This window comes from Sciurus vulgaris (assembly GCF_902686455.1).
Source record: "Sciurus vulgaris genome assembly, chromosome: 4".
NCBI classification, from domain to species: domain Eukaryota; kingdom Metazoa; phylum Chordata; class Mammalia; order Rodentia; family Sciuridae; genus Sciurus; species Sciurus vulgaris.
Window position 1 is genome coordinate 154,400,654 of NC_136464.1, and position 25,554 is coordinate 154,426,207.

The 25,554-nt window shown below is 35.0% G+C and overlaps 1 protein-coding gene and 1 long non-coding RNA gene across 7 annotated transcripts in view; one reads left to right on the forward strand and one right to left on the reverse strand.

The window, feature by feature from the left end:
* The window catches only part of LOC306659702, a 112,115-nt gene that overhangs the window by 60,251 nt on the left and 26,310 nt on the right, over window positions 1-25,554 (reverse strand). The gene's annotated exons all lie outside the window — the stretch shown is intronic.
* SPART (spartin) overlaps window positions 1-25,554 on the forward strand; it is a 65,491-nt gene that overhangs the window by 19,380 nt on the left and 20,557 nt on the right. Inside the window, exons 1-4 of one of the 4 annotated variants that reach the window (XM_079137385.1) lie at window positions 7,464-7,646; window positions 13,469-14,277; window positions 18,751-18,948; window positions 22,020-22,169. In XM_079137385.1, coding sequence (XP_078993511.1) covers window positions 13,471-14,277; window positions 18,751-18,948; window positions 22,020-22,169 — 1,155 coding nt within the window. In that variant the 5' untranslated portion in view covers window positions 7,464-7,646; window positions 13,469-13,470. Of the gene's footprint in view, window positions 1-7,463; window positions 7,647-7,677; window positions 7,904-13,468; window positions 14,278-18,750; window positions 18,949-22,019; window positions 22,170-25,554 lie in introns of those variants that run through there. The other 3 variants (XM_079137384.1, XM_079137387.1, XM_079137386.1) reach the window with 3 other exon arrangements.

Genomic DNA, 25,554 nt, shown 5'->3' on the forward strand with positions numbered 1-25,554 from the left:
GGTATTTTTCTAAAGCAATGCAGTTTCTATAAGAAGAATTTTGGTGTCACAGAAAAGCAAAATTCATCTTTTTCTATAGTATGGTTTATCAAGATTAGCATTTTTATATAATTTAGGAAAGTTAATTTTACAATTTAATATTGATAATGTAGAATTGTCACATTTGGAAGGACCACCAATGTAGATTTTGACCAGGCATTGATGGAAAACCAAAGACTTTGCTTTTATTTTACTAAGCTTTATGACTGGAAGAATTTTCTACAGATTAATTTCTGACCCCATACACCTCAAACCTTGCTTTTCCTCCACTCACATTTCCAGTGCTAGGTACTGAACAGGTTGAGCATCCCTAATCTGGAAACTGAAATGCTCCAAAATTGGAGAATTTTTAGTGCCATGACATCACAAGTACAAAATTCACCGGACTTCATGTGATAGGTCTCAGTCAAAGCACAGATGCACTAAATAGTCATAAAATTGCCTTCCTGCTATGAGTATAAGACAAATCTAAAATTTGAATGAATTTCTTATTAGAGTGGGGTCTCGTCCCCATGATACCTCATTATATGCAAATATTCCAAAATCCAAAAGTAAATAAAATTTGAAATAGTTCAGAGAAGGGATACTCAAACTGTATGAGGCAATAAAAAAATCAATATGATCCTTGGCTAATGTCTTTATGGTAGGGTCAGGTAAGCCCACAGTCAGTAGCAAGAATATTCCTAAAAGTCAGTGCTATACCACCATGGTTAGCTTAACCATACATGGAAGCTACCTTGAACATAAATATCTCACAAAACAAAAATTAATTGTTCTTTCAATCTATCTTCTCCTTATCCAAGGCCCTAGTAAACCCATAGCCATTCATAGTACAACATCAAGGACAAGAAGGGAAGTCAAATAGTCAGTGGCTTTAACTACTGTGGGAAAATCTTTTTCTTTTTATGGAAACATGTGAACACATCTCAAGGGTTGCCTTGAAAGGAATCTGTGAAAATTGGAACCTCAGTGTTTAACCAGGTAACATATTATGCTGATCAGTTTGAGCATAATGAAAGTATTTTTTTCCAAGGCTACTAAATTAATCAAGTTATACCAGATAAAACCCACAGATGAAATTTTAACATGATTTTAGGTTTGTTGTACATTTTTCTTAAGGCATTAAATTTTAGTTTTTGAAGATTTTCTCTCCTTGTTTAAAGGAGTGAGAACTATGTGAACCATTACCCAGAGAAACTGTTAAGTATTATTTTAAAAAGATTTTTTAAAAAAAATTTCTGGAAATGGCACTAAGGGCATACAACAAATAAAAATACATTTAATTTTTTAAAAAAATTTAAAACTCCATAAGAACAGCAAGAGTCTGAATATATGAATCAAGACCTGCTCCTGACTTCCTTTCCAGCTCAGGGAGGCTGAATCTCCACTCAACTGGCACAGTCAAAACCAAAGTGATCCCTCTCCCGCAGCTTGCAGTTGGAGGGCTTTCTCCCTGAGAGAAGGTGGGCACCAGCCTTTCTCCTTCTCCCTGGGTTACCTATTGCTGAAGCCAAGTTCTGAATGAGTGTGGCCAAAGGCTGGGGTTCCCTTCTTCTGCCTGAGCACCACCAGTGGGCTGGAGGTACAGCTATGAGCATGGCCCCACTGAGAATATTGGGGCACCAGGCACCCCAAATTGTCAATGTTTGTTAAAGATATTATAAAGTTTTTTTTGTGTACTTCCTAGAAATTGAAGATGTAAATAACTATAATCACTTGATACCAGATATTTTTGCAGTGAGGTGATTTCCAATTTTATGACTTAAGTGGAAGAAGGATGTAGTGGATTAAAAAATTTTTTGAATGATATATCATGAAGTGATTCGAGGCATAATTGGGAAGTACTTCAAAGATTTGAGTTACAATGCTATTATAAAATTCTGTCCCCTCTATTGTTTTTTTGTTTTTTGGTCCCTTTTATTTTATTTATTTATTTTTTATTGTAAACAAATGGGATACATGTTGTTTCTCGGTTTGTACATGGCATAGAGGCATACCATTTGTGTAATCATAAATTTACATAGAGTAATGTTGTTTGATTCATTCTGTTATTTTTTCCCTTCCCCCCACCCCTCCCACCCCTCTTTTCCCTCTATACAGTCCTTCCTTCCTCCATTCTTGCCCCCCTCCCTAACCCTAACTCTAACCCTAACACTAACCCTTCCCTCCCCCCATTGTGTGTCATCATCCACTTATTAGCGATATCATTCGTCCTTTGGCTTTTTGAGATTGGCTTATCTCACTTAGCATGATATTCTCCAATTTCATCCATTTGCCTGCAAATGCCATAATTTTATCGTTCTTTATGGCTGAGTAATATTCCATTGTATATATATGCCACAGTTTCTTTATCCACTCATCAATTGAAGGGCATCTAGGTTGGTTCCACAGTCTGGCTATTGTGAATTGAGCAGCTATGAACATTGATGTGGCTGTGTCTCTGTAGTATGCTGATTTTAAGTCCTTTGGGTATAGGCCAAGGAGTGGGATAGCTGGGTCAAATGGTGGTTCCATTCCAAGTTTTCTAAGGAATCTCCACACTGCTTTCCAGAGTGGCTGCACTAATTTGCAGCCCCACCAGCAATGTATGAGTGTACCTTTCTCCCCACATCCTCGCCAACACCTGTTGTTGCTTGTATTCTTGATAATCGCCATTCTAATTGGGGTGAGATGGAATCTTAGGGTGGTTTTGATTTGCATTTCTCTTATTACTAGAGATGTTGAACATTTTTCCATATGTTTGTTGATTGCTCGTAGATCTTCTGTGAAGTGTCTATTCATTTCCCATTTGTTGATTGGATTATTTGTATTCTTGGTGTAGAGTTTTTTGAGTTCTTTATAGATTCTGGAGATTAGTGCTCTATCTGAAGTATGATTGGCAAAGATAGTCTCCCACTCTGTAGGCTCTTTCTTCGCATTGCTGATAGTTTCCTTTGCTGAGAGAAAGCTTTTTAGTTTGAATCTATCCCAGTTATTAATTCTTGCTTTTATTTCTTGTGCTATGGGAGTCCTGTTAAGGAAGTCTGGTCCTAAGCCAACATGTTGAAGATCTGGACCTACTTTTTCTTCTATAATCTGCAGGGTCTCTGGTCTGATTCTGAGGTCCTTAATCCATTTTGAGTTTAGTTTCGTGCATGGTGAGAGATATGGGTTTAGTTTCATTCTGTTGCATATGGATTTCCAATTCTCCCAGCACCATTTGTTGAAGAGGCTATCTTTTCTCCATTGCATATTTTTGGCCCCTTTGTCTAGTATGAGAAAATTGTATTTATTTGGGTTTGTGTCCGTGTCCTCTATTCTGTACCATTGATCTACCTTTCTATTTTGGTACCAATACCATGCCATTTTGTTACTATTGCTTTGTAGTAGAGTTGAAGATCTGGTATTGCAATACCCCCTGTTTCACTCTTCCTGCTAAGGATTGCTTTAGCTATTCTGGGTTTCTTATTCTTCCAGATGAATTTCATAATTGCTTGCTCTATTTCTGTAAGGTATACCATTGGGATTTTAATTGGAATTGCATTGAATTTGTATAGCACTTTAGGTAGTATGGCCATTTTGACAATATTAATTCTTCCTATCCAAGAACATGGGAGATCTTTCCATCTTCTAAGGGTTTCTTTAATTTCTTTCTTTAGTGTTCTGTAGTTCTCATTGTAGAGGTCTTTCATCTCTTTTGTGAGATTGATTACCAAGTATTTTATTTTTTTTGAGGCTAATGTGAATGGGGTAGTTTTCTTAATTTCTCTTTCTGAAGATTCATCACTTATGTAAAAAAATGCATTGGATTTATGAGCATTGATCTTGTAACCTGCTACTTTACTGAATTCACTTATGACCTGGAAGACAGAACCTCAGACACTGAAGACAAAATATTTAACCTTGAAAACAAAGTTGAACAAACAGAGAAGATGGTAAGAAATCATGAACAGAATCTACAAGAACTATGGGATATCATGAAAAGGCCAAATTTAAGAATTATTGGGATTGAGGAAGCCCTGTATTGTTTTTTGTCTGAATAGTTTCTTCGATCTTACGTTTATAAATACTAAAATCAAAATAGAATTGATACTGAATCCCATCTCATTCTAAAAATAAATGATACTATCCACAAACATATGAACTAATTGAAAAAGTCTGTCACCTCATCAAGATCTATCTCCAATACTTATTCAAAAAGTATTTACCCAAATTTAGAACACATGTGACACAAATAACAATTATTCAATATAGGATACATCTTTAAAACTGCTTTAGTTATAATTAACATATTATAAATTTAACTCAATTTGAGTATTCAATTCAATAAATTGTTTATATTTACTGAGGTAGATATTTATCATTACAACCTACCAGTTCTATCCTAAAACCTTCTGCCCATTTACAGTCATTTACCATTAACAACCCTAGCCCTTAGAAACTGAGCTACTTTATCTCTTTAAATTTGCCTTTCTTAAAAAAATCATACAAAAAAGACTCATACAATATATATATATTCTTTCATGTCTGATTTCTTTCACTGAGCACAATGATTTTAAGGTTTATCTATGTTTATCATATATCAATACTTTATTCATTTTTGTGGCTGAACAATATTCAGTTGAATGGATAAACTGCATTTAAAAAAACCCATCAGTTGATGAATATATGGGCTATTTTCACTTTTGGTCTACATTAAATAATGCTTCTTTGAACATTTGTGTACAAGTATTTGTATTATTGTATTATACATTTCTATTTTGAGAATGATCTGGAGTCAGAATTAATTCCATTCAAAATTTTTAACAATGTAAGCTAAAAAATTCAGTCTACCTAAATAAAGTAGGAGCAGAAGTTGTTTTTTAATAGTATCACTCAATCTTTGAATCAAGAAAATTGAAAACTTGCTCTCAAAATTCCATCTAAGAATGAATTACTAGGTTATATGGTAGTTCTAGACAGAACTTTTTTTTTTTAAAGAAAAAGTCAAATCATTTTCCAAAAAATGATTGCATCATTTTACATTCCTAGCAGCAATGGAAGAGGGTTCCAGTTTCTCCACTTCTTTCCAAACGTGTTACTATCTTCTTATTATTATAGTCATTCTCATGGGCAAGAAATTATCTCACAATGGTTTTAATTTGCTTTTCCCTGAAGACTAATAATGCCATCTTCTCATGTGCTTTTTGGTCAGTTATATATCTTCTTTGAAGAAATATTCAAATCCTTTCCTCATTTTCAGTTGTTACTTTTTAAAATTATTGGGTTGTAAATGTTGTTGATATATACAAATCAAAAATAGATTTGCAAGTATTTTTCTCATAAACTGTGGGTTTTCCATTTCCTGATATTATCTTTTTCAAGAGCAAAAGTATAATCTGATGAAGTCCAATTTATCTCTTTTTCTTTTATCACTTAGGCTTTGGAGAGGTCATATCTAAGAAAGCATGGCTTAACATGTTCATGAAGTTTATCTCATAAGCTAGGAAGTTATATTTTCTTTTAAGAGTTTTATAGTTTTAGTTCTTACATTTAGGTCTATGATCTATTTTTATGTATGGCATGAGACAGGTGTGCAAACTCACCTGTTTGCATAAATATCTGATTTGCTTAATTATCTGATTGTTCCATTTGTTTAAAAGATTTTCCCCATTGGATATTCTTGTCACCTTTGTTAAAACTTAGTTGGCTATAAATGCAAGGACATAATTTGGGGCACTCAATTCTATTATACTGATCAATTGTATTCCATTTGTCTTAACTTATGCTAGCACCACACCGACTTTATTACTGCAGTTTTATATTGCTTTGAAACTGGAAAATGTAAGTCTTCCAATTTGTTTTTCTCTTTCAAGATTGTGTTGCTATTCTAGATCACTTGCATTTCCCATGATTTTATGAATTTTAGGATTAGCTGACCAATTTCTGCCCAACTCTTCTAGAATTTTTACAGGGATTATGTTGAATCTGAATATATATTTGAGGAGTATTACTATCTCAATATTTAATCTTTCAATTCATGAGCATGGAGTATCTTTTCATTTAAATTCTTTCAGCCATATTGTATTGTATTCAGAGTATAGATCTTTCACTTATATTGCTAAAACTATTTCAATGTGCTTTATTCTTCCTAATGTATTGTGAGTGAGATTCTTTATTTTTAGTTTTATTTTTTGGTACCAGGGATTCAGGGATTGAACCCATGGGCGATTAACCACTAAGCCACATCCCCAGCCCTTCTAAATTTTTATTTTGAGACAGAGTCTCACTAGATTGCTGAGGCTGTTTTTGAATTTGTGATCTTCCTGCCTTAGCCTCCCAAGCCACTGGGATTACAGGTGTGGGCCACCCTGCCCAGCTTGTGAATGGAATTCTTATGACCTGTGCATATAAATATTATTGATTTATGTATGTTCATCTTACAACCTTAATGAACTAACCCATTTATTAGTTCTAGTACTTTTGTAGTAAATTCTTCTGGGTTTTCCATATATAGTGACCTCATGTATAGAAATTTTCATTTTAATCACTAATCTTTATGGCCAAAGGAAATATAAAAACTACAATTAGACTTATTTTTATGCAGAGAAGTATAGTAGGTGATCAACGAAAGATTTCCAAGAAAAAAGAAATATTACATTGAGATAAAATTTCACAATGTGGAATGAAGTATGAGTTCAAGGAATGAAGTAAAATTTTCTCCTAATAAAATCGTGTGCATGTTGTGTTAAAACTTGATGTGAATTTTAAATTGGTATTTAGATCCCATTAACTACATTTAAAAGTTATGTGACTTTTATTTTAAAATGTCATCCTTTTCAGCTATTTAAGTGTGATAAACATTTTGATGGTCAATCTAAAATTGTGGCAGAAGGTATAAGGTTTGTTTCAGAGTTCCTTTGGGGTTGGTTATTAAAGCAAATCATTTCAAAACTCTGTGCTGATGTACACCACCATATTAGGGTTTTCTCTTTGAAGATAGCTGCTATCTTTCTGAGATTTGAGGGCACTACCAAATGATCCCCAACTTTTTTTGTAGGGAACTACAAATAGACTTCTTAAAGTCTATTTGCTTATTCAAAAAGATTGATCTGCCATCTATAGCTTTTTACTAACTTTAAAGAACTTTTGAAGAGCAGTAAAGCATGTTTACTTTGATTTTTCCCTTTCAGCACTCTATAACCCCAGTGGTACTGGATTATCATCAGAAATTTTTCTACGATATTGGTACAAATATTTTAGGACACACACACACCCTATTGAGACTCTTAGGCGGGCAGACCGTGCTCCGGGTAGCTAGTTACAAAGGCTGGGCTCAGAAGTTGCTGATCAGCCTTTGTTCCCAGGTGCACAGCGCCCCGGGCTCCCTCCAGCGGCCACAAGCTGTCACGACCCACGTCTCTTTCCCAGTGTCTCTAGAGGTCTCACTTTCGCGCGGGTAGTAGAGATTGCGCAGGCGCAGGGGCGGTCGACGTGGCCGCGGAGACCCTGGTTCGGGGGTCGTGTTGAGTGGCCAATTCACGAGGTTCTCCCGGGCTTCCTGCCCTCGCTCCCTTCCTCCCGCTAAGGCGTTACGGCGGTTCCTGGGTTCAAAGCCGACTGACGTCCTCCCATACGCCATTTAAAAGGTTAGAGCGCAGCACCTAGTCTGGGCGGGCTGGTGACGAGTCCGTGGGAAAGATGTCCGCGTGGGCGTCACGTGGAGGCGAGGCGGCGGCGCGTGACGTGGCGCGCGCGGCCTGGAACGCTTTGTGAGCCGCCGACGCGCGCGGGCACGGGCAACCTCTGGATCGCGGCGTGCGGAGCGGGTCCGGGGCTACGGCGGCCAAGCTGCTTGGGAAGCTCTTCGGGCCGCACCCTAGCGCCCGAGGTCTGGAAGGCACAGGTGGGGCGGCGGCGAACCAGTCGCCCCCGCGCGCACCCCGCGCGCACCCCGCGCTGCCTGGCGGGCCGCCGGGCGCCGGGGGTCGGGTGGGCTCGGCCTGGCGGGCAGGTGTAGGAGGGCGGGCAGGAGGGCCTAGGAGGCCGGGCCCGGTGTCCGGGTCTCGACGAACTTTTGTTGAAGGCAGCCATTCCTGGGGGGAGAGGCTGCAGAAGTTCTGAGTGACTCCCCGTCGGCCTCCCTGCCGGCCTCTCTTGCGGTGGGGCTGGCGAGCTTCTCCCGCCCCCGCCACTCCCAGGTCGCGGTCCTCCCGGAGTATCAGTTGGCTGTTGTGCTGCCCACCTCCGCCCCTCGCTGTGACCTCCCTCCCTCAGCGTTAACGGCTTCCCCAGGGTCGGAAGCGTTTCTTTTGCCAGAACTCCACAATCAACAGCACTTGTAGGGGAATGCGTACCGTGGGATTTTACTCTCCAACACTTTCTGTCGGTGTTTGCTGGGGATCGGGCACCGCGGAGGACCTCGGACTAATTGTGTCTGGAAAGTTTCTCTTGGAACGCGCACCGTAATGACCAGGCATTATTGCGTTACCGTAGGCTTGGCCCCTGCCCCGCTGGGTGGATTGCTCTAGTAGTCTGTGGAGGATCCTCGAGGTTTGCTAATTTCTTGTACTATAACTTCATGAATTGACGCCGGTGATTGCAATCGCTTCAAATATTTAAGAATTTGACATTTTTTGAAGTTGACCAAAGAAAATTAACGGTAATACAAGAATCTTCCCCCCCGCCAAAGAAAAGATATTCCCAGTTTTCTGATTCCCTCCCTTTTCTATTCACTTAATTTGGTGGTTTTTATGAGACCCGTTTGTAACCGGAAGCCTTTATATTATGTGGTATGTGGTACTTTTTTAAATCTGTGGCGCTTTAGGAAACAATTTCCCTTCCAAGCCGGAATGGGGTACAGTGTTAAAGAGGAAATTGCATACAGATATATTCTTGATTTTCATTCCTCCACACCCCCCATATCAATAGGAGGAAGAAGTGATTTTTATTTAAGAACTGTTGCACAGCATGGTGACTATAGCTAATTGAGTATTGTACATTTCAGTATCAGATAAAACCTCAGATGTTTTCATATCAAAAAAATAGCAAATATTTGAGGTGATGGATGAATTAGATTTGATCATTCCATATTATATTAAAACCCCAAATATAGCATCGGTTTGTACCCCATAAATACATACAACTGATTTGTCAATATATAATTTAAAAAATAAAAAGCAAATTTTAAGGAAAGACCCTGTTTCTTTTCATAAAGGGCCAGATTGGCTGGCAGGCAGGCAGACATTAGACTAACTTCTGCTAGCTCTAGGGAGATAAATACTGTATTATTAAAAGACTACTTGGCAATGTTGCTTGTTAAACATAATTGTTTACTACCTTCACTATTTATGGGATTGAATTAAGTTGCCAAGTATTTTGATTCAGAATTTCACCTTTGCCAGTGAGTGCTTTTTAAAGCGTATACATATAGTTATATGTGAAATTAAATGCCTTTTACTTCTTTTATTAGAATGTTTAAATAATATAACTTAAATTCATCATTAGTATTTGGAAATAGGTTTTGATTTGTCATATGACTCTTATACTGGTGTAAGTACTCTTTATTTAATACCTTAGATTGACATTTCAAAGAGTTTCCAACTCTGAAAATTAAAGCATGTGAAATCATTTTTTTATCTTTTCAAGATACTCAGTAACCACTTAATTTTGCTTGGAAATATGATAGGCCTGTGCTTTCTTGATATCCTCTTACTCTGAGCTTCCTAGTACTCTATGGGAGGTAAACTGTAGAATGTTTGTCCCATGGTTTCTGAGGGAGGAAGGGGATTAGAATCTGTGTAAAGGGAAGACATTTTGATGACATAGCAGCAAGTGTAATTTCCAGGGAAAGGGGCTGTCAGTTTTTTTTTTTTTTTTTGCTGGGGGTCGGTCGGGTGGGGTAGGGGAGATAGTGTCAGAAGCACTCAACCATTGAGCCACATCCCCAGCCTTTTAAATATTTTTTATTTAGAGATAGGGCCTCCCTGAGTTTTAGCATTATCATTGTATACCACAAACACATAAACTTTCTCTATACATCCATATTCCCTTTTCAAAATGGTGGTTCCACAATTTTGCTAACATCAAGATTCACATTATTATGAATTATTATCTTGAATTATCACATTCAAATTATGACACTAATCAAAACTGAAATGTTGTATACTATGGTTACTTCTTATTCTAGTTAAGTCATCTTGTTTTCCTGGAGTTAATAATTGTCTTGATTTTATTTCCTTAATTTTCCAAGTATTTGTCACAAATTAAACTTTGAATTCTCTAACAGTTCTATTTATCTCTTCTCAGAAATTAAAAGAATATCAAGTATTCTGTCAATTTTAGTTCCTGGAAGTATTTTCTGGACTTCTTATTTCTACTCTAATCTGGACAGGTTTCATCTTGGGAATACCATCATCAGCCTTGGGATTCCTTTTTCCAAGCATAGAATCTGGGAAACAGGATGTAGTACCTGAGCAGTCATTTGGCTGGATTTTGGAAGTATTTTTACTAAGAATTATGAATAAGTTGTACCATTTTATTTTAAATTTTTTACTTGTTACCTTGAAGAAGTTTCTTAATACTATTTTTCATTTTTTTGTGTAAGCATTTTAAGATGGTTCCTTTGAGCCCAGTTTTCTGAAACTTCATTGTATGTTCCTTGGTATGAGTTTTTTTTTTTCATTCTTTATTGGTCTTTTTAAATTTGGAAATTTATCTTTTCCAGTTATGGTAAATTCTGTGAATCTTTCCTTCTACTCTTGTATTCCTTATATTTTGTCTGTTCCTTATTTCTGAAAGTTTTAGTTTTCTGATGTTGAACTTTCTGGATTTTCTTATCTATTCTTTCTTTTTAAAATCCCTTTGCTCTGCTTCCTGGACATTTTTCATGACTTTTGTAATCTTATGTTTTTTTTTTTTGTTTGTTTAGGACTGGAGATAGAATGCAGAGGCACGGTACCACTGAGCTACATCTCCAGCCTTTTTTATTTTTTGAGACAGGCGCTCACTAAATTGTCTAGACTAGCCTCAAACTCGTGATCTTCTTCAGCCTCCAGAGTAGCTTGAATTACAGGCATGTGCCACCACTCTCAGCCTGTAATCTTATCTTTTTATTCCTCTACTGAGTTTTTCTTTCTAACTATATTGTTATTTAATTTCTGAACACTCATTTTTTTGGGGTGCTTGTACATCTTATTTTTATTTTATGGTATCCATTTTCCTTAATGCATTATTTCTTCATTTTGATATAAATGATAGGGTTTAATTTTTTCCCCTGCATATTATCCATTTCAACCAAATGCATCACTTTTATTTTTATCTTTAATATTAGAGGTTCTTCTTACATTTTGTGATCCTTGACTGCATGTGTGTACACACACACACACACACACACACTTATTCAGGGGAGATATTTTCTAAGACTCTATGCAGATGCCTCTTGTCATGGATAATACTGAACCTTTTCCTATACGTATATGCCTATCGTAAAGTTAACTTATAAAATTAGGCATAATAAGAAACTAACAACTAATAATAAAATAGCAGAATTATAATACCTTAGTAAAAGTTATATGAAGGTGGTCTGTCTTAAAATAGAGTGCAGTTTATTCACCCTTGTGATGGTGTGAGATGATACACTGCGTGATTAGTTGAATGACATATGCATTTTGATGTGGTGTTAGGCTACTATTGAACTTCTGATGTATTGCTAGATTTTAGTTGGATCCTCTGTTTTGGGTGATCCTGGCCCATTGAGTCAGGACGATGTTAATTATTGGATGTCAGGGGCAGATGATGTCCATGTTTAGGATCCTTGGTAGTCAAAGTCGTCTTTTACTGAGACTGTTTAGAAGAATATGTAATTAGAAGTTATTATATGTCCTTCCATATTTTATGCCATGCTGCTTCCTTTGTACTTGTAGGACATCTTTAAAAAGAGTGGTTTCATTGCAGTTGAAGAGTTGTGTTGGGTGGTATCCATTTTCCTTAACTGACTTCTTCAACACCGGCAGCAGTTTCTGATCAGTAGATACAGCTTTCACAGTAATTCTTAACACATTTCAATCCAAAGCTATTGCTGAAAAAATCTGTGTAACTTCTCCTTATTTGAATTAAGTGATTTAGTGATACTTGTTTCAGGGGATCTCCTTGCTATAGCAAGACTTACTAAGTCTTCCTGTAGACTATTGCAATATTCTGCCATCAGTCAGGACACATTGTGTTCACGTCTTCCACCCATAAATTTAATGATTTTTCTGTCTTAACTCAGCATTTTTTGCACACTTTGGCTGTAATTATTGAATTTAGAGATATGACTGCCAAACTGGCATGAATTTTCCTTCTTTATAATTGCATGGGTAAAAGACTCGTTATTATCATAGATCTTAGCAACCTCAGCATTTGATTATTTTTGCTTAAGTTGGGAACTTTAACCTTTTCACTTAAAGGAAGCACTTTTGCAGCTTCTTTTTGATACATCCAAATTACCAGCACCCTTGCTTTTGTGCTTTGGGCCATTATTAAGTAAGATAAGGGTTACTTGAGTACAAGCACTGCAGTACTGAGGCAGTTGATCTGATAACCAAGATGGCTACTAAATGATGGGCAAATAGCATGGATATACTTGGTGGGTTGGAGTGGGATTTCATAACATTACTCAGATCAGTGCACAATTTAAAACATATGAATTATGTCTGGAATTTTCCATTTAATATTATCAGACTGGTTAACCGTTTATAAATCATGGAAAAGGAATCTGCAGATTAGGGAGAACTGCTATACATCTTTTTGGTGTGCATATGTTCATATATATATATATATATATATATATATATGTGCAGGTGTGTAACCCAAGAGAATATATCCATTTCTCTTGGTTACTCACCTGCAAATGAAATTACTGGGTCATAGAGTGGGTGAATTTTCAGCTTTAATAAAAATCACCAGTTTTCCATAGTGGCTGTGCCATTTTTCAGCTTCCACCAGCAAAGTATGAGAGTTTCATTTGTTTTTTTCTGTTTTAAAATTTTTGCCATCTATTAATCACTGTGGATTTTAGTTTTATTTTCCTGAGAAATAGTGTGTCAAACTCCTTTTCACATGACTCATTTTTTATTAGCTAAATATAATCTGGATTTATATTAATAATGAATTTCAGAATGAGATTCTTTTGTTCCATCCCTATATTTTGACATATGGTAGAGAACTATTTCATTTATTTTAAGAAACAATAACAAAACATTATTTAATAGATGTATTTTATTCTGTTTTTTAATGAACAAGCTATTTAGGCCCAAGAGCCTTTATCCGTTCATCAGCTGTGTCAAAACTAAGAGTAAGGTTAGGGGATGCAATAATGAACAAGATAGAGACAAAACTATTCTCTTGAAATATATTTAGGTAGGTGAGATAGATACTAGAGAAGTAAATAGCTAAGCAAGATAATTACATATGTTTTTTTATTTTACAGCTATGGAACAAGAAGCACAAGATGGAGAACCTGCTGAAATTAAGATCATCAAGGAAGCATATAAGAAAGCCTTTTTATTCGTCAATAAAGGACTGAATACAGATGAATTAGGTCAGAAGGAAGAAGCAAAGAACTACTATAAGCAAGGAATAGGGCACCTGCTCAGGGGAATCAGCATTGTATCAACAGAGCCTGAACACACAGGCCCTGGGTGGGAATCTGCTAGACAGATGCAACAGAAAATGAAAGAAACACTACAGAATGTACGCACCAGGTTAGAAATTCTAGAGAAGGGCCTTGCTACTTCTCTACGGAATGACCTTCAGGAGGTGCCCAAGTTATATCCAGAATTTCCGCCTAAAGACATGTGTGAAAAGTTACCAGAGCCTCAGTCCTTTAATTTACCTCCTCAGCATGCTGAAGTAGATGGAAACGCTTCAGCCCCAAGTGCAGGGTTGGCCGCTGCACCTTCTCTGTCCTTATCATCTCCAAGCTGTCCATCAGAAGCTCCTCCTGCTTATACTCCTCAGGCTGCAGAGGGTCACTACACTGTGTCCTACGGAACAGATTCTGGGGAGTTTTCATCTGTGGGAGAAGACTTCTATAGGAATCATTCTCAACCACCTCCTCTTGAGACCTTAGGGCTAGATGCAGATGAGTTGATTTTGATACCAAATGGAGTACAGATTTTTTTTGTAAATCCTGCAGGGGAGGTTAGTGCACCTTCATATCCTGGGTACCTTAGAATTGTGAGATTCTTGGATAATTCTCTTGATACAGTTCTAAACCGTCCTCCTGGATTTCTTCAGGTAAGCCAAAGGAAAACATAGCATAATTTCAAGTATATGTAGTCATCTACATATCATATATGTAAAATGATATCTATGCACCATTTTTATTTGTCAATATTTATAATGTGCCTAGGATTATAAGAGAAGTGAAAAGATAATTAAGTTCTACTTTATTCTTAAATGTATTCCATGAAATTTATGAGCCTTGAACATCTGCATTTGTGTTTGATTTTTTTCTTTTTCTTTTTAAGATATGAGGTCTTGTTTTGGTACTAAACTTACGATGATAGAACCTAAGGGATATCAGAGTTTACCCTATAAGTTTTTAATTCTTTACCTAGTGACTTTAATTTCAAAAGATATGTATGTAATTCATGTGGCTGTATAACTGTAAATATCCATAAATGTTATCTAGACCCAGCTGATGGTCTGAACTGGGCTAGAATCACTGTCTAAAGTGTTGGTTCTCAACTAGAAGCAATTTTGCCCCCCCCTACCGCCCCCAGAAAACATGTGACTGTATCTGCAGACATTTTTGGTTGTTACAATGAGGGCGTGGTTGCTACTGGCATAGTAGGTTAAGGCTAGTGATGCTGCCAAACATCTACACAGGACAGCTGCCATCAGGGGGGAAAAAAAAAATTCAGCCCAAAATCTGATGTAGAGGTAGAAACTGCAGATGAGTTTACCAGAATGTAGTTTGTCCAAGCGCAAAGACTGCCACTAAATAATAGTTGGTGTCAGGGCATTGCTTGGATTTAGTAAGGTATTCTGTTTTTAAAAGGTTGCATGTAAAAACTAGGGAAATGGACTCTTGAAATGAGGACTTATTATACATTGAGTATAACAAAGGAGTTCGTATCAAAGAGAAATCACCATTTAAGCAAAGGAGATGTTTTCACCCAAAGTCCAGATTATGTGGTTTAGTTATAGCACTAATTTTTTCTTATGTATACTCTACTCAGTTCTTATGCAGTTTTTACATGGAATTAACTTGAATATTGTTTAAAGAACCTAGAAGTTAAGAAGTTAATATTTTTAATTCAGGAGAAATCAGTTGCCAAAATATGATGTTGAAGAGTTAATTTCTGGAATTTTTCCATTACATGTGGCAACATTTTCCCCCAAAAAAGTCTTTTGACTGTTTTTTCAACCATTGAGACTAAATCTCATCTGGATTGAAGTATCTTCACTTAGAAAATTGGTGCATTATAACTGATGGTATTGAACTTTGCCTGTCCACACAGAGGAAAGCAAAGTACCAATTATCGAAAAGAGATAAATTGCATCCTAATATGAGGGCAATTTATAAGGAAACAGAAGTAGCTGTACCAAGCTTATAGTCACAAACAAGAATGATAATTATAAAAATAGATTAAAAAGCTTTTTCCTGCATGGTCCTCTGAAGAGAAAATATATTAAAGTATAAAATATTTTTCTACATGTTACTGAGAAAAGTTGCATAAAGACAGTTGGAGGCTTATAAGAGATTCACAGAGTAGATACTTTGGGACATTGTTGAAAGATTTATTACTGGGCTAGAAAAATACTGTGAATCCTGTAGGTTTTGGTTTTTTTTTTTTTTTTTTTTTTTTTTTTTTTAGGGAAGTCTTCAAAAGGGTAGGTTTATTGATCTGAGTCAGGGAAAAAGACTGATAAACAACATTTTCTGCTAATTTGGTAATGGTGCTGCATTGTAAAAATTAAAAACCCTTTGGGTCCTCAGCAACTAAACTGAATGCCAGAAACCCTACTTGGTTATACAGATGTAACCAGTAAAATGATTTGTACTCTAGCAAAAATTTAGCCCATTGTGGTACTTTTAATTGGTGTTTAATTTCTTCACATCTCCTATTTTGGTCCTAAATGAAAAGTAAAATTGTACCCCAAATTTAATTTGAGTCTCTTTAATAGGCTACTCATTCATTAAAGGTAATTATTGCAGAATGTCCCAAAAAGGAGTTACCATAACTGGTTACCAAATATTCTTGTCTAAAAGCAAAACCAAACAAAAAACCAGACTATTGAGTATTAGCTGTTAGATAGAATTTCCTATGTCATAAAAATCATTATTGGTCTATTTAAGAAATGAGAGCTATATTCTTTGACTTTAGGTAGGCAGGCATGGAATTATAAAACTTCAAGAAACTACTTTTTTTTCATATTTAGTTTTAATATGCTTCATAGACCTGTTAATTCTATAGTCAGTTCCTACAGAACTTGGAAGAGATTACAGTCTGAAAGTGAAACTGGAAGAAATTAACCTATGGAGATGAGCTCACCAATCCATAGTAACATATCCAAAAACAGGTCTATTAAGTGTTTTTAAAAATTAATTTATTTTTTTGCAGTGATGGAGATCAAACCCAGGGCCTGTGCATGCTAGGCACGTTCTCTACAGCCCCTTAAGGTTTTTTCTTAGGAGTAATTGGGGATATCCAGTTCAATCAAGGTGATAGGTATATAGCAAATTTTAAAGAAATCATGGTATACTAAATAGATTTTCCCAAACTTTGGTCATTGTACAATAATCTTTTATAATCTTTTGGTCAAAATTATATCCCTGTTACTTTTTTAAAAAATTTTTTCAATTTATTTTGTTCTAATTAGTTGTACATTAGAATAGAATGCATTTATTTTTATTCTCACTTGTTAATCTCATCAAAACAGTAACAACTGTGAAATTAAGGAAAGGACGTGTTTTTTCTTGGTACATATTAAAGTAAGGTAACTACTGAAGATATTAAAAGTTTGTGAATTACCTAACATCGTTTCCCTCATTATATATGTTTATTATACTTTGGAAGTAGTTTATTGTAAGCTAACTGAAATTTGGCTTTTATAAAATTGGTGACTTTTGAGATGAATAGAAAAGAATAAGAATAGCAAAGAAAAAGAATTTTTAATTGCTTATTAGGTATTTCTAGGAGACCCTTCAATATTCTAGTTCCTGCATGTTTATATTGTGTTGGTCAGAGATGATGGTTGTGTATCAGAGTTTTTCATTTTTCATATGAAATCTCTCATGCTCTTTGACTTATGTTCATCACATGTTGTTTTAATAGATTGATTTTCCAAGTTTGTTTATGGTAAGAGCGTTCTGGATGTTGTGCACAGTAAAATTTTGGTTCCTGAAAGAATGTAACACATTAGAAATGAATGCATTTGGAAATTCTGATTAAACTTGGTCTCATCTGAATTTAGATAGCCATGATTTGAATTTAAGTTGAGTATATTGACAAACACCCTCCTCAGATGGCATTGCAGGAGCACTTTGTGTTATTTTGCCTTAATTTCACAATTCATAGTGAGTCCTCAGTAATCTCTTCTACCTCGTCATGGCAGGTACTCTTGGGGTTAAAAAGAAAACAAGAAAAAGAAAAGAAAAAATAGTTTACATTATGAGTGCTGGGTTTCTAATTAAAACAGTTCTTTTCTGGTTCAGACTGCATGATCTCAAATCCTAACTTTTTATTTCTTGACCATCAGCAAATTAGTTAACCTCTCTATGCTTCAGTTTCAGTGTGCATAAAATTACAATAATACTGTTTTGAAAACTAAGTGCCCATCAGTTGATTTATTGCTTATATATGGTACATATGCACAATGTAATACTATTCAACGCAAAAAAGAATGAAACCCTGTCATTTGTGGCAGTATTGATGGAATTAAGAGGTCATTAAGTGAAATAAGTCAGGCACAGAAAGACAGTAACCATGGTTTCACTGATGTGTAATCTAAAAATGTTGATCTCATGGAAGTTGAATGTGGTTACCAGAAGCCTGCAAGTGTGGGGTGGTGTTGGGAGAGGGATGAGGAAGGATTGATCAATGGGTATTAAATTATAGTTAGAAGCAAGAAGTTCTGGTGTGATATTGCATAGTAGGGGGACTCCAGATAATAATATACCATACATTGCAAAAAGCTAGAAGAAAGAATTTTGAAAGTATTTAGCATAAAGAATGATAAGCATTTGAAGAAATAAATGTTTAATCCAATTTAAACATTGTGCAGGGTATATCTGTATTGAAATATTACATGGTACCCTGTTAATATGTAGTTTTTATATTTTCATGTTATCATTTAAATACCAATTTCATAGGATTGTTTTAAAATCAGTAAATAACGTGTAGTACTGGAAAAGAGTTGGAGTTTGTTTATTTCCACAAAGGGATGTCTAGTTTGAATAATTAATTCACTTTGATCATTGCATTGAAAGCTAGAAGCATTCTTGGTTAGCACTGGGCTATTTAAGGCCATTAGTTTTAAAACTGTTATTAGAGGAGCAGTAGCATATTTAACATTTTTTTGCAGGAACATCAGACTAGCAAATGATTAATTTTCATTCGGTATTTATTGATGTTTGGTTCTGTAAAACCTTTAAAATATTTTTCAAACAAAAATGTTTCTTTTCTAGTGTAACAATTTTATTAAAACCTAGGTGAAAATCTATATCATTTATTAATTTTTTTTTTTAACTAATTCTTTCAGGTTTGTGACTGGTTGTATCCTCTGGTTCCTGATAGATCACCAGTTCTGAAATGTACTGTGGGTGCCTATATGTTTCCTGATACAATGTTACAAGCAGCAGGTTGCTTTGTGGGAGTTGTCTTATCCTCTGAGTTACCAGAAGATGATAGAGAACTCTTTGAGGATCTGTTAAGACAAATGTCTGACCTTCGGCTCCAGGTAATTTGTATTATATAATTAGGGTAAAAAAAGTACTTCTGCTTTTAAAGAAATTATAACAACGTCTGATGTAATCAGAATTAGAAGACTAAGAATATATATTTTTTCTGTGTTCCTAAGTCCATGCTGAGAATTTGCTGCAAATAGTTTATAAAATTGTGCAAATTACATTTTTCCGCTTAATTTTTTTTAACTCATGTACTTTAGTGTCCTTATCATAAAATGGAGATAATAAAACATCTACTACACTGGACTGTGGTAAAGTTTAAAACTTTATATTAGGGGTAGCAAGTGTTAATTTCTGTGAATGTTAGCTGTTGTTTTTACGGTTTGGTTGGAAAAGTGGACTAATGGGACCAAATGAAATGAAGGTAATTTTAGCTTTAGCTGGTAAGTTGTTGGACATATTAGGTATGATTGACATTTTAGAAATAAATATGGAAAGCTGGGTTGTGGTCAGTGGTAGAGCACTTGCCTAGCATGCATGAGGCACTAGGTTTGATCCCCAGCACCACATAAAAAAACTAAACAAAATAAAAGGTATTATGTCCATCTTTTTTTTTTTTTTTTAAGAAATAGATATTGGTTGAGTGAATTATCTTTGTTCTCATGGTAAGTGAAGGCCAAATAAAAATAAAAGAAAATGTTATTTAAAATGTGATCATCCTGTGCACTTTTCTTATTTAACCTGGTTCTTCTGCACATGCGTTCATCTTTCATCAGATGCTTGAAAAAGATTCATCTGAGGCTTTCCATTGTTCTTGCTTGTCCTACTATCTGGCAAGAGGGGAAAACGTTTTCTTATTATGAATATTGACAGTTCTTTGTGATTGATTACAGTTGACAGCCTTTTGTTCTCCCCTGTGGTCAGCAGGCATTTGGAATCCATTATTTAACCTGGTTCTTTGTTAAATGGTGAGATGGGAAGTGAACAGGACAAATAGAAAGATATATATATATATATATATATATATAATATGAAATATCTATTCTCAGGCACCTGAGAATGACCTGGTGATCAAGGCAGTATTTTAGAATAACCAATAGTTACTTAGTCTGTGTTAGCAAATACATGATCATTTATATAGAAATGTGTAGCTTTGGTGTATTTATGAGGAGGAGTGTGCAAAGGGAGGAACATGGGCTATACCCATATTACTGGGCTTTTGAAAAGAATTAAATAAACTTAGGTTATAATATGTGTAATTTTCTCTAATTTTAGTTTTTGGTTGTGTGGTTTTTACTTTGCAATATTGTTCCAGAACATCAACTGTAAACAAAGAGTAGTAGCCTAATTTTTACTTGTTTTGACTTTAAAGCATTCATTCAGCAAGGTGTATGGTGGTAGAATACTTGTAGTATTAAATGCAGAAAACAAAATGTCAGCCTTTAACAATGCAGAGTGGATATGAGCTTTGTTAATTGCCTTTAAATTCATTTTAGTCTTAATTCATTAAGTAATCATTTTAATGATTACTTAATTAAATACAATTGTAGTTGTATCTGGTTTAAAGATAACATGATAAAATGTTATCTTTTTATACTTTGTTTATCAAAATTTATTTTAGATTATATGTGTAAACAAACTTAGAGGTTTGAGGTTTGATGACGAGGTTAAAAAAAAGTTTAGGAAAAAGAAAAATAGTTGTTTATAGACTGTCAAACACTGATGTTTGCATAATTGTATCATGAGAGCATAGTATAAAGCATCTACAGGAAAGTCATCTAAGAACAGGCTCTTTTGACCTAAGTTGGAGAAAGGACATCTTTTTAACAAATGGTGCTGGTAAAACTAGTTATCTAAAAGTAGAAGAATGAGTCTAGATCTTTATCTCACCCTATACAAAAGTCAACTAAAAGTGCATCAAAGACCTAGGAATTAGACCAGAAGCTATGCAACTCCTAGAAGAAAATGTGGGGTCAGTAGTCCAACATATAGGCACAGGCAACATCTTTCCCAGTAGGATCCATAAAGCTCAAGAAATAATAATAAAAAATTAATAAGTGGGATGGCATCGAATTTAAAATCTTCTCCACAGGAAAGGAAGCAGGAATGTAAAGAGAAAAGCTACTGAATGGGAGAAAATCTCTTGTTCTGACAGGATTGAGGTCCAGAATATAAAAAGAACTCAAAAAAACTTAACATGAAAAAAAATTAGTAAGTAGGCAAATGGATGAAGCAGACACTTCTCAAAAGAAATACAAATGGCCAATATTATAAATATAAAAATATGCTCAACTTTCTTAGCAATTAGGGAAATGCAAATCAAAACTACACTTGAGATTTCATCTCTAATTAGAATGGCAGGCATTAGGATTACAAACAATAATTAATGCAGAGTGGATGTGGAGAAAATGGAACACTTTCATACTGTCAGTGGGTTTATAAATTAGTACAACCACTTTGGAAATAAATATGAAGGTTCATCAAAAGACTAAGAGTAGAACTACCATATGACCCAGCTATACCACTCCTCCGTATTTATCCTAAAGAATAAAAGTCAGTGTACCATAGTGATACATACATTGCCATGTTTACAGCAGCACAATTCACAGTAGCCAAACCGTGGAACCGGCCTAGATATCTGTCAGTGGATGAATAAAGAAAATGTGATGTATATACACAGAGGAGTTTTATTCAGCCACAAAGAATGAAATTTTGTCATTTGCAGGAAAATAAATGACTCTTGAGAACATTAAGTTAAGCTAAATAAACCAAACCCAAAGTCAAGAGTTGTCTGTTTTCTCTTACATGTGGAAGCTAGAGAGGAAAAAGGAAAAGAAAGTTGGAGGGGAAATCTCATGAAAATTGAAGTAAGATCAGTAGAGTGGAGAACAGGGAGCAGAGGGAGGGAGGAGTATAGAGAAAGGGGAAATACTGGAAAATGATGTTGGACAAACTATGTTGTTCTGTTGTGTGCCTGTATGAATATGTAACAGTGAATCCCACCATTGTAAATGATTATAATGTAACAATAAAAAACATCGGAAATAAAAATCAATGATAGTGAAAAGAACCGAGAAGAAAAGTTAAGTCTGTTTTGAGCTAATGTTAGTCCTTTACTCCCTAGGCCAACTGGAACAGGGCAGAAGGAGAAAATGAATTCCAAATCCCTGGAAGAGCAAGACGTCCCTCTGACCAATTGAAGGAAGAAGCTTCTGGCATTTCATTAGACCAGGGCAACAAGGATGTGCGTCATAGAGGAAAACGTGGAAAAAAGGTAAATGAAAGAGCAAAAGAGTGTATATGTTCTTTTCTAGTGGTTACCTTTCACCAGTTTCATGGGTTTATGTGATAGTAACCCCATTTACTGAAAATATCCACTTGTGCACATTCAGAGTGTTCATTAGCAAAAACAACTAGAAGCAGCTTTAATAGTTCTCTTACCAAGTATTTTTTCCTTACACTATTTTTAAAAATATTGTTTGAGAATAGTTTTTCTCTAATACTTGAAACATTTTTAATAATTAATCATTAATGATATGCTTACTTTTTGTTTTAGATTATTCTCCACTTTTCTGTATTCACCAAGAACTTAGGGCTGGGTATGCTACTCTTTTTTGCACTCCACCATTTTCATCAGTTCCTTACTTTTTCATGGATGGGCAAGTAAAGCTGAGATTTCGTTTCTTAAAAGTATATTTAGTAGTTTCTTCTATCATTTTTTAGGTTCTTGAATATTAAATATATCCTACATGGTATTTTGTATTAGAATTCAGTAAATTATTCAGTATTAGAATATTGGGCATATGTATTAAAGAAAGTATAAATTTCTTACCTCAAGGAATTATCTAATTGAAAGCACAGATTAGCAAAGAGATGATTGTCATCTAATATGATCATTACAAGATTCAGCCTAGACAAATAGGTAAGTGTGGATAGATGAAATGGGTGGTATGGGAAGCAATAAAGAGCTTCATCCTAGAGGGCATCATGGACAAGGTGAGTCTTGAGGGATAAGAAAAATTGGCCATACAGATAGCACATTGAAGGAGATTGTAGACAGGAGTAGTAATATAAGTAAATGAATGAAGAAAACAGTATTGTGTGATTATGTACTACATGCCATTTTCTATTGTTCATTGCTGTATTGTTCATGGTCATTGCTGATTAATTTTCTTTGGAATTAAATGAATATTACATGAATAGTCCACATGTAGTCAGAAAGTGTCACTGTGGCCAATGTTGAACATCTTAGATCAGCTTTATATGAGGACTTTGGGAGTCCAAAATGGTTCCAAGAAATGTATTTTAATTTTAAAGTTTTTTTTAATAAGTTAATCACAGTAAACCAAATCAAAGGGTATAGAAGGATATATAGTGAAAGGTAAGTTGGCCTCTCATTCCTGTCCACCAGTCACCTAGCTCCCCTTTTCACATTGTTATTAACCTGTTTTTCTTCTAGATGTATTTTATGTATAGTCAAACAAATATACACACATATTATTTTAACACAAATTGTGGCATTGCTCGCTCCCTTTATATTTAACTATATATTTGGGAATTCTTCCATATCATTAGATCTTCATTTTTTAATATTTCTTTGTTAGAAAAATCAAATGATATTAAAAGTTATATACAGTGAACAGCTTTTACTTTCATCTTTGTCCCTGTTCACACCCTTTTCCCTGCCACTTTAATCACTTTTATTTTTATCTTATATATCTTTCTAAATTTCTTGAGGCAGACAAAGGCAAGTATAAATGGTTAATCCACACCCCACCTCGTTCCCCCCCCCCTTACAAAAGGTAACATACTGTATAAAATGTTCTGTGCAGGGGGAAATTTTTGTTTTTGTTTTTTCATTTAGAAATAAACTTGAGACATTGTTCCATTTCAGTAAATAGAGAACTTCCTTAATCCTTACATTCATTCTGTGAATATATTGTAGTTTCTTTAATAGATCTCTTACTGAGGAGTGCTTTGAATGATTCTAATATTTTGCTATTATAAACAAGGCTTCATGAATAACTTTCTAAATCTGTTGATTTATCCAATTGTAATTGGGTAAATTCTTAGAAGTGGAAATACTGAGTCAAAAGATAAATGCATTTGTAATTTGGTAGATTTTGCTAAAAATGCCCTCGAAGGAATGTACTGTTCAGTCTCACAGTACAACAATCACACACACACACACACACACCACATTGGTGGTTTTGATTACTTGTGATCAACCAGTCTGAAAGTATTAATGGGAAATTCCAGAAGTAATATGTTAGGCACCATTCTGAGTAGCTTGGTGAAATCTTACTGTTTTGCTCCATGCTTTCAGAGACATGAATTATCCTTTTAGCAAGTATGTCTGAACTGTATATGCTACATCTCCAATAGTCACTTGGGTAGGCATTTTGGTTATCGGATGGACTATGGTAGTACTACAGTACTTGACTTAAAATAATCCTTATTTTACCTAATAATTGCCCCAAAGCATAAGAGCAAAATGGCGCTAGCAATTTGAATGTGCCAGTGAAAAGCTGTACAGTACTTCCTTCAAGTAAAAACATAAAAGTTCTCAATAAGGAAAGGAAAAATGAATCAAATGCTAAGGTTTCTAAGATCTATGGTAAGAACATATCTTCTGTGAAATTATGAAGAGAAAAGAAATTTATGCTAGTTTTACTGTAACAAAATGTATTGTCGTAATTGTTCATGCTATTAATTTCTAACTGTGCCTAATTAATAGGTTAAACTTCAACATAAGTATATATGTATAGAAAAAAAAATCATAGTATTTGTAGGTTTAGTACTGTCTGTGGTTTCAGGCGTCCACTGGGTGTTTTGGAACGTATCCTCCATAAATAAGGAGGGAATAGTGTACCTTTTTCCTCATAGCCTGGTCAACAGATTAATAGGTGATCGGTCTTTCTGTATTTTGGCAGCCTGATAGATGAGAAATGATGTAATAGAATATCTTAACTCCATTTTGAATGATGTTGAGCATCTGTGCTTAAAGGGGCCTTCAGTTTTTTCTGCATATTGCTATTCACATACTTTGTTCATTTTTATTATTGGTTTGTTAATCTTTTCTCAGTTTTCAGGAGTTCTTTATATATTAGAGATATTGGCCCATAGTCAAAGATAGAAATTGCAAATATTTTATACAGTTTGTCTTCAGATTTTACTCTCAGGTGGTTTTTCTTCCCCTTGTAGAATTTGGTTTTTGGTGGGGTTTTTTTTTTTTTTTCAAGTTATTTTATAATACTGTGATGTCTACGTTAAACTGTTCCTCATTTCTCATTTCTTACAGTGAGTTAATTTGGCTTTGATATTTTAGGTGTAGCAGCTGGCTGTTATATTAGCAAAAAGCATTTATTTCTATGCTCCCCATTTCCATTTAAATGGAAGGGCAGGTCATTCTATGTTTATATATTTTTACACATTTCAAATTAAGATTTTTACTTGATCCCTACCAAAACCAGTTTATTCAGATATATCTTTCCTTACCAATTGAATTATTTAGCAGAAATTTTTTACCCTTAAGTACCATGCGTGCATATTAATTTCTAGGAATGAAATTTGTGTGAAGGAACACAGTCTATTCAAAAAAAATTAGTTAATTTAAATATTATTTGATAAATGTTCTGTTGGAGTTCTGTTGATATTTA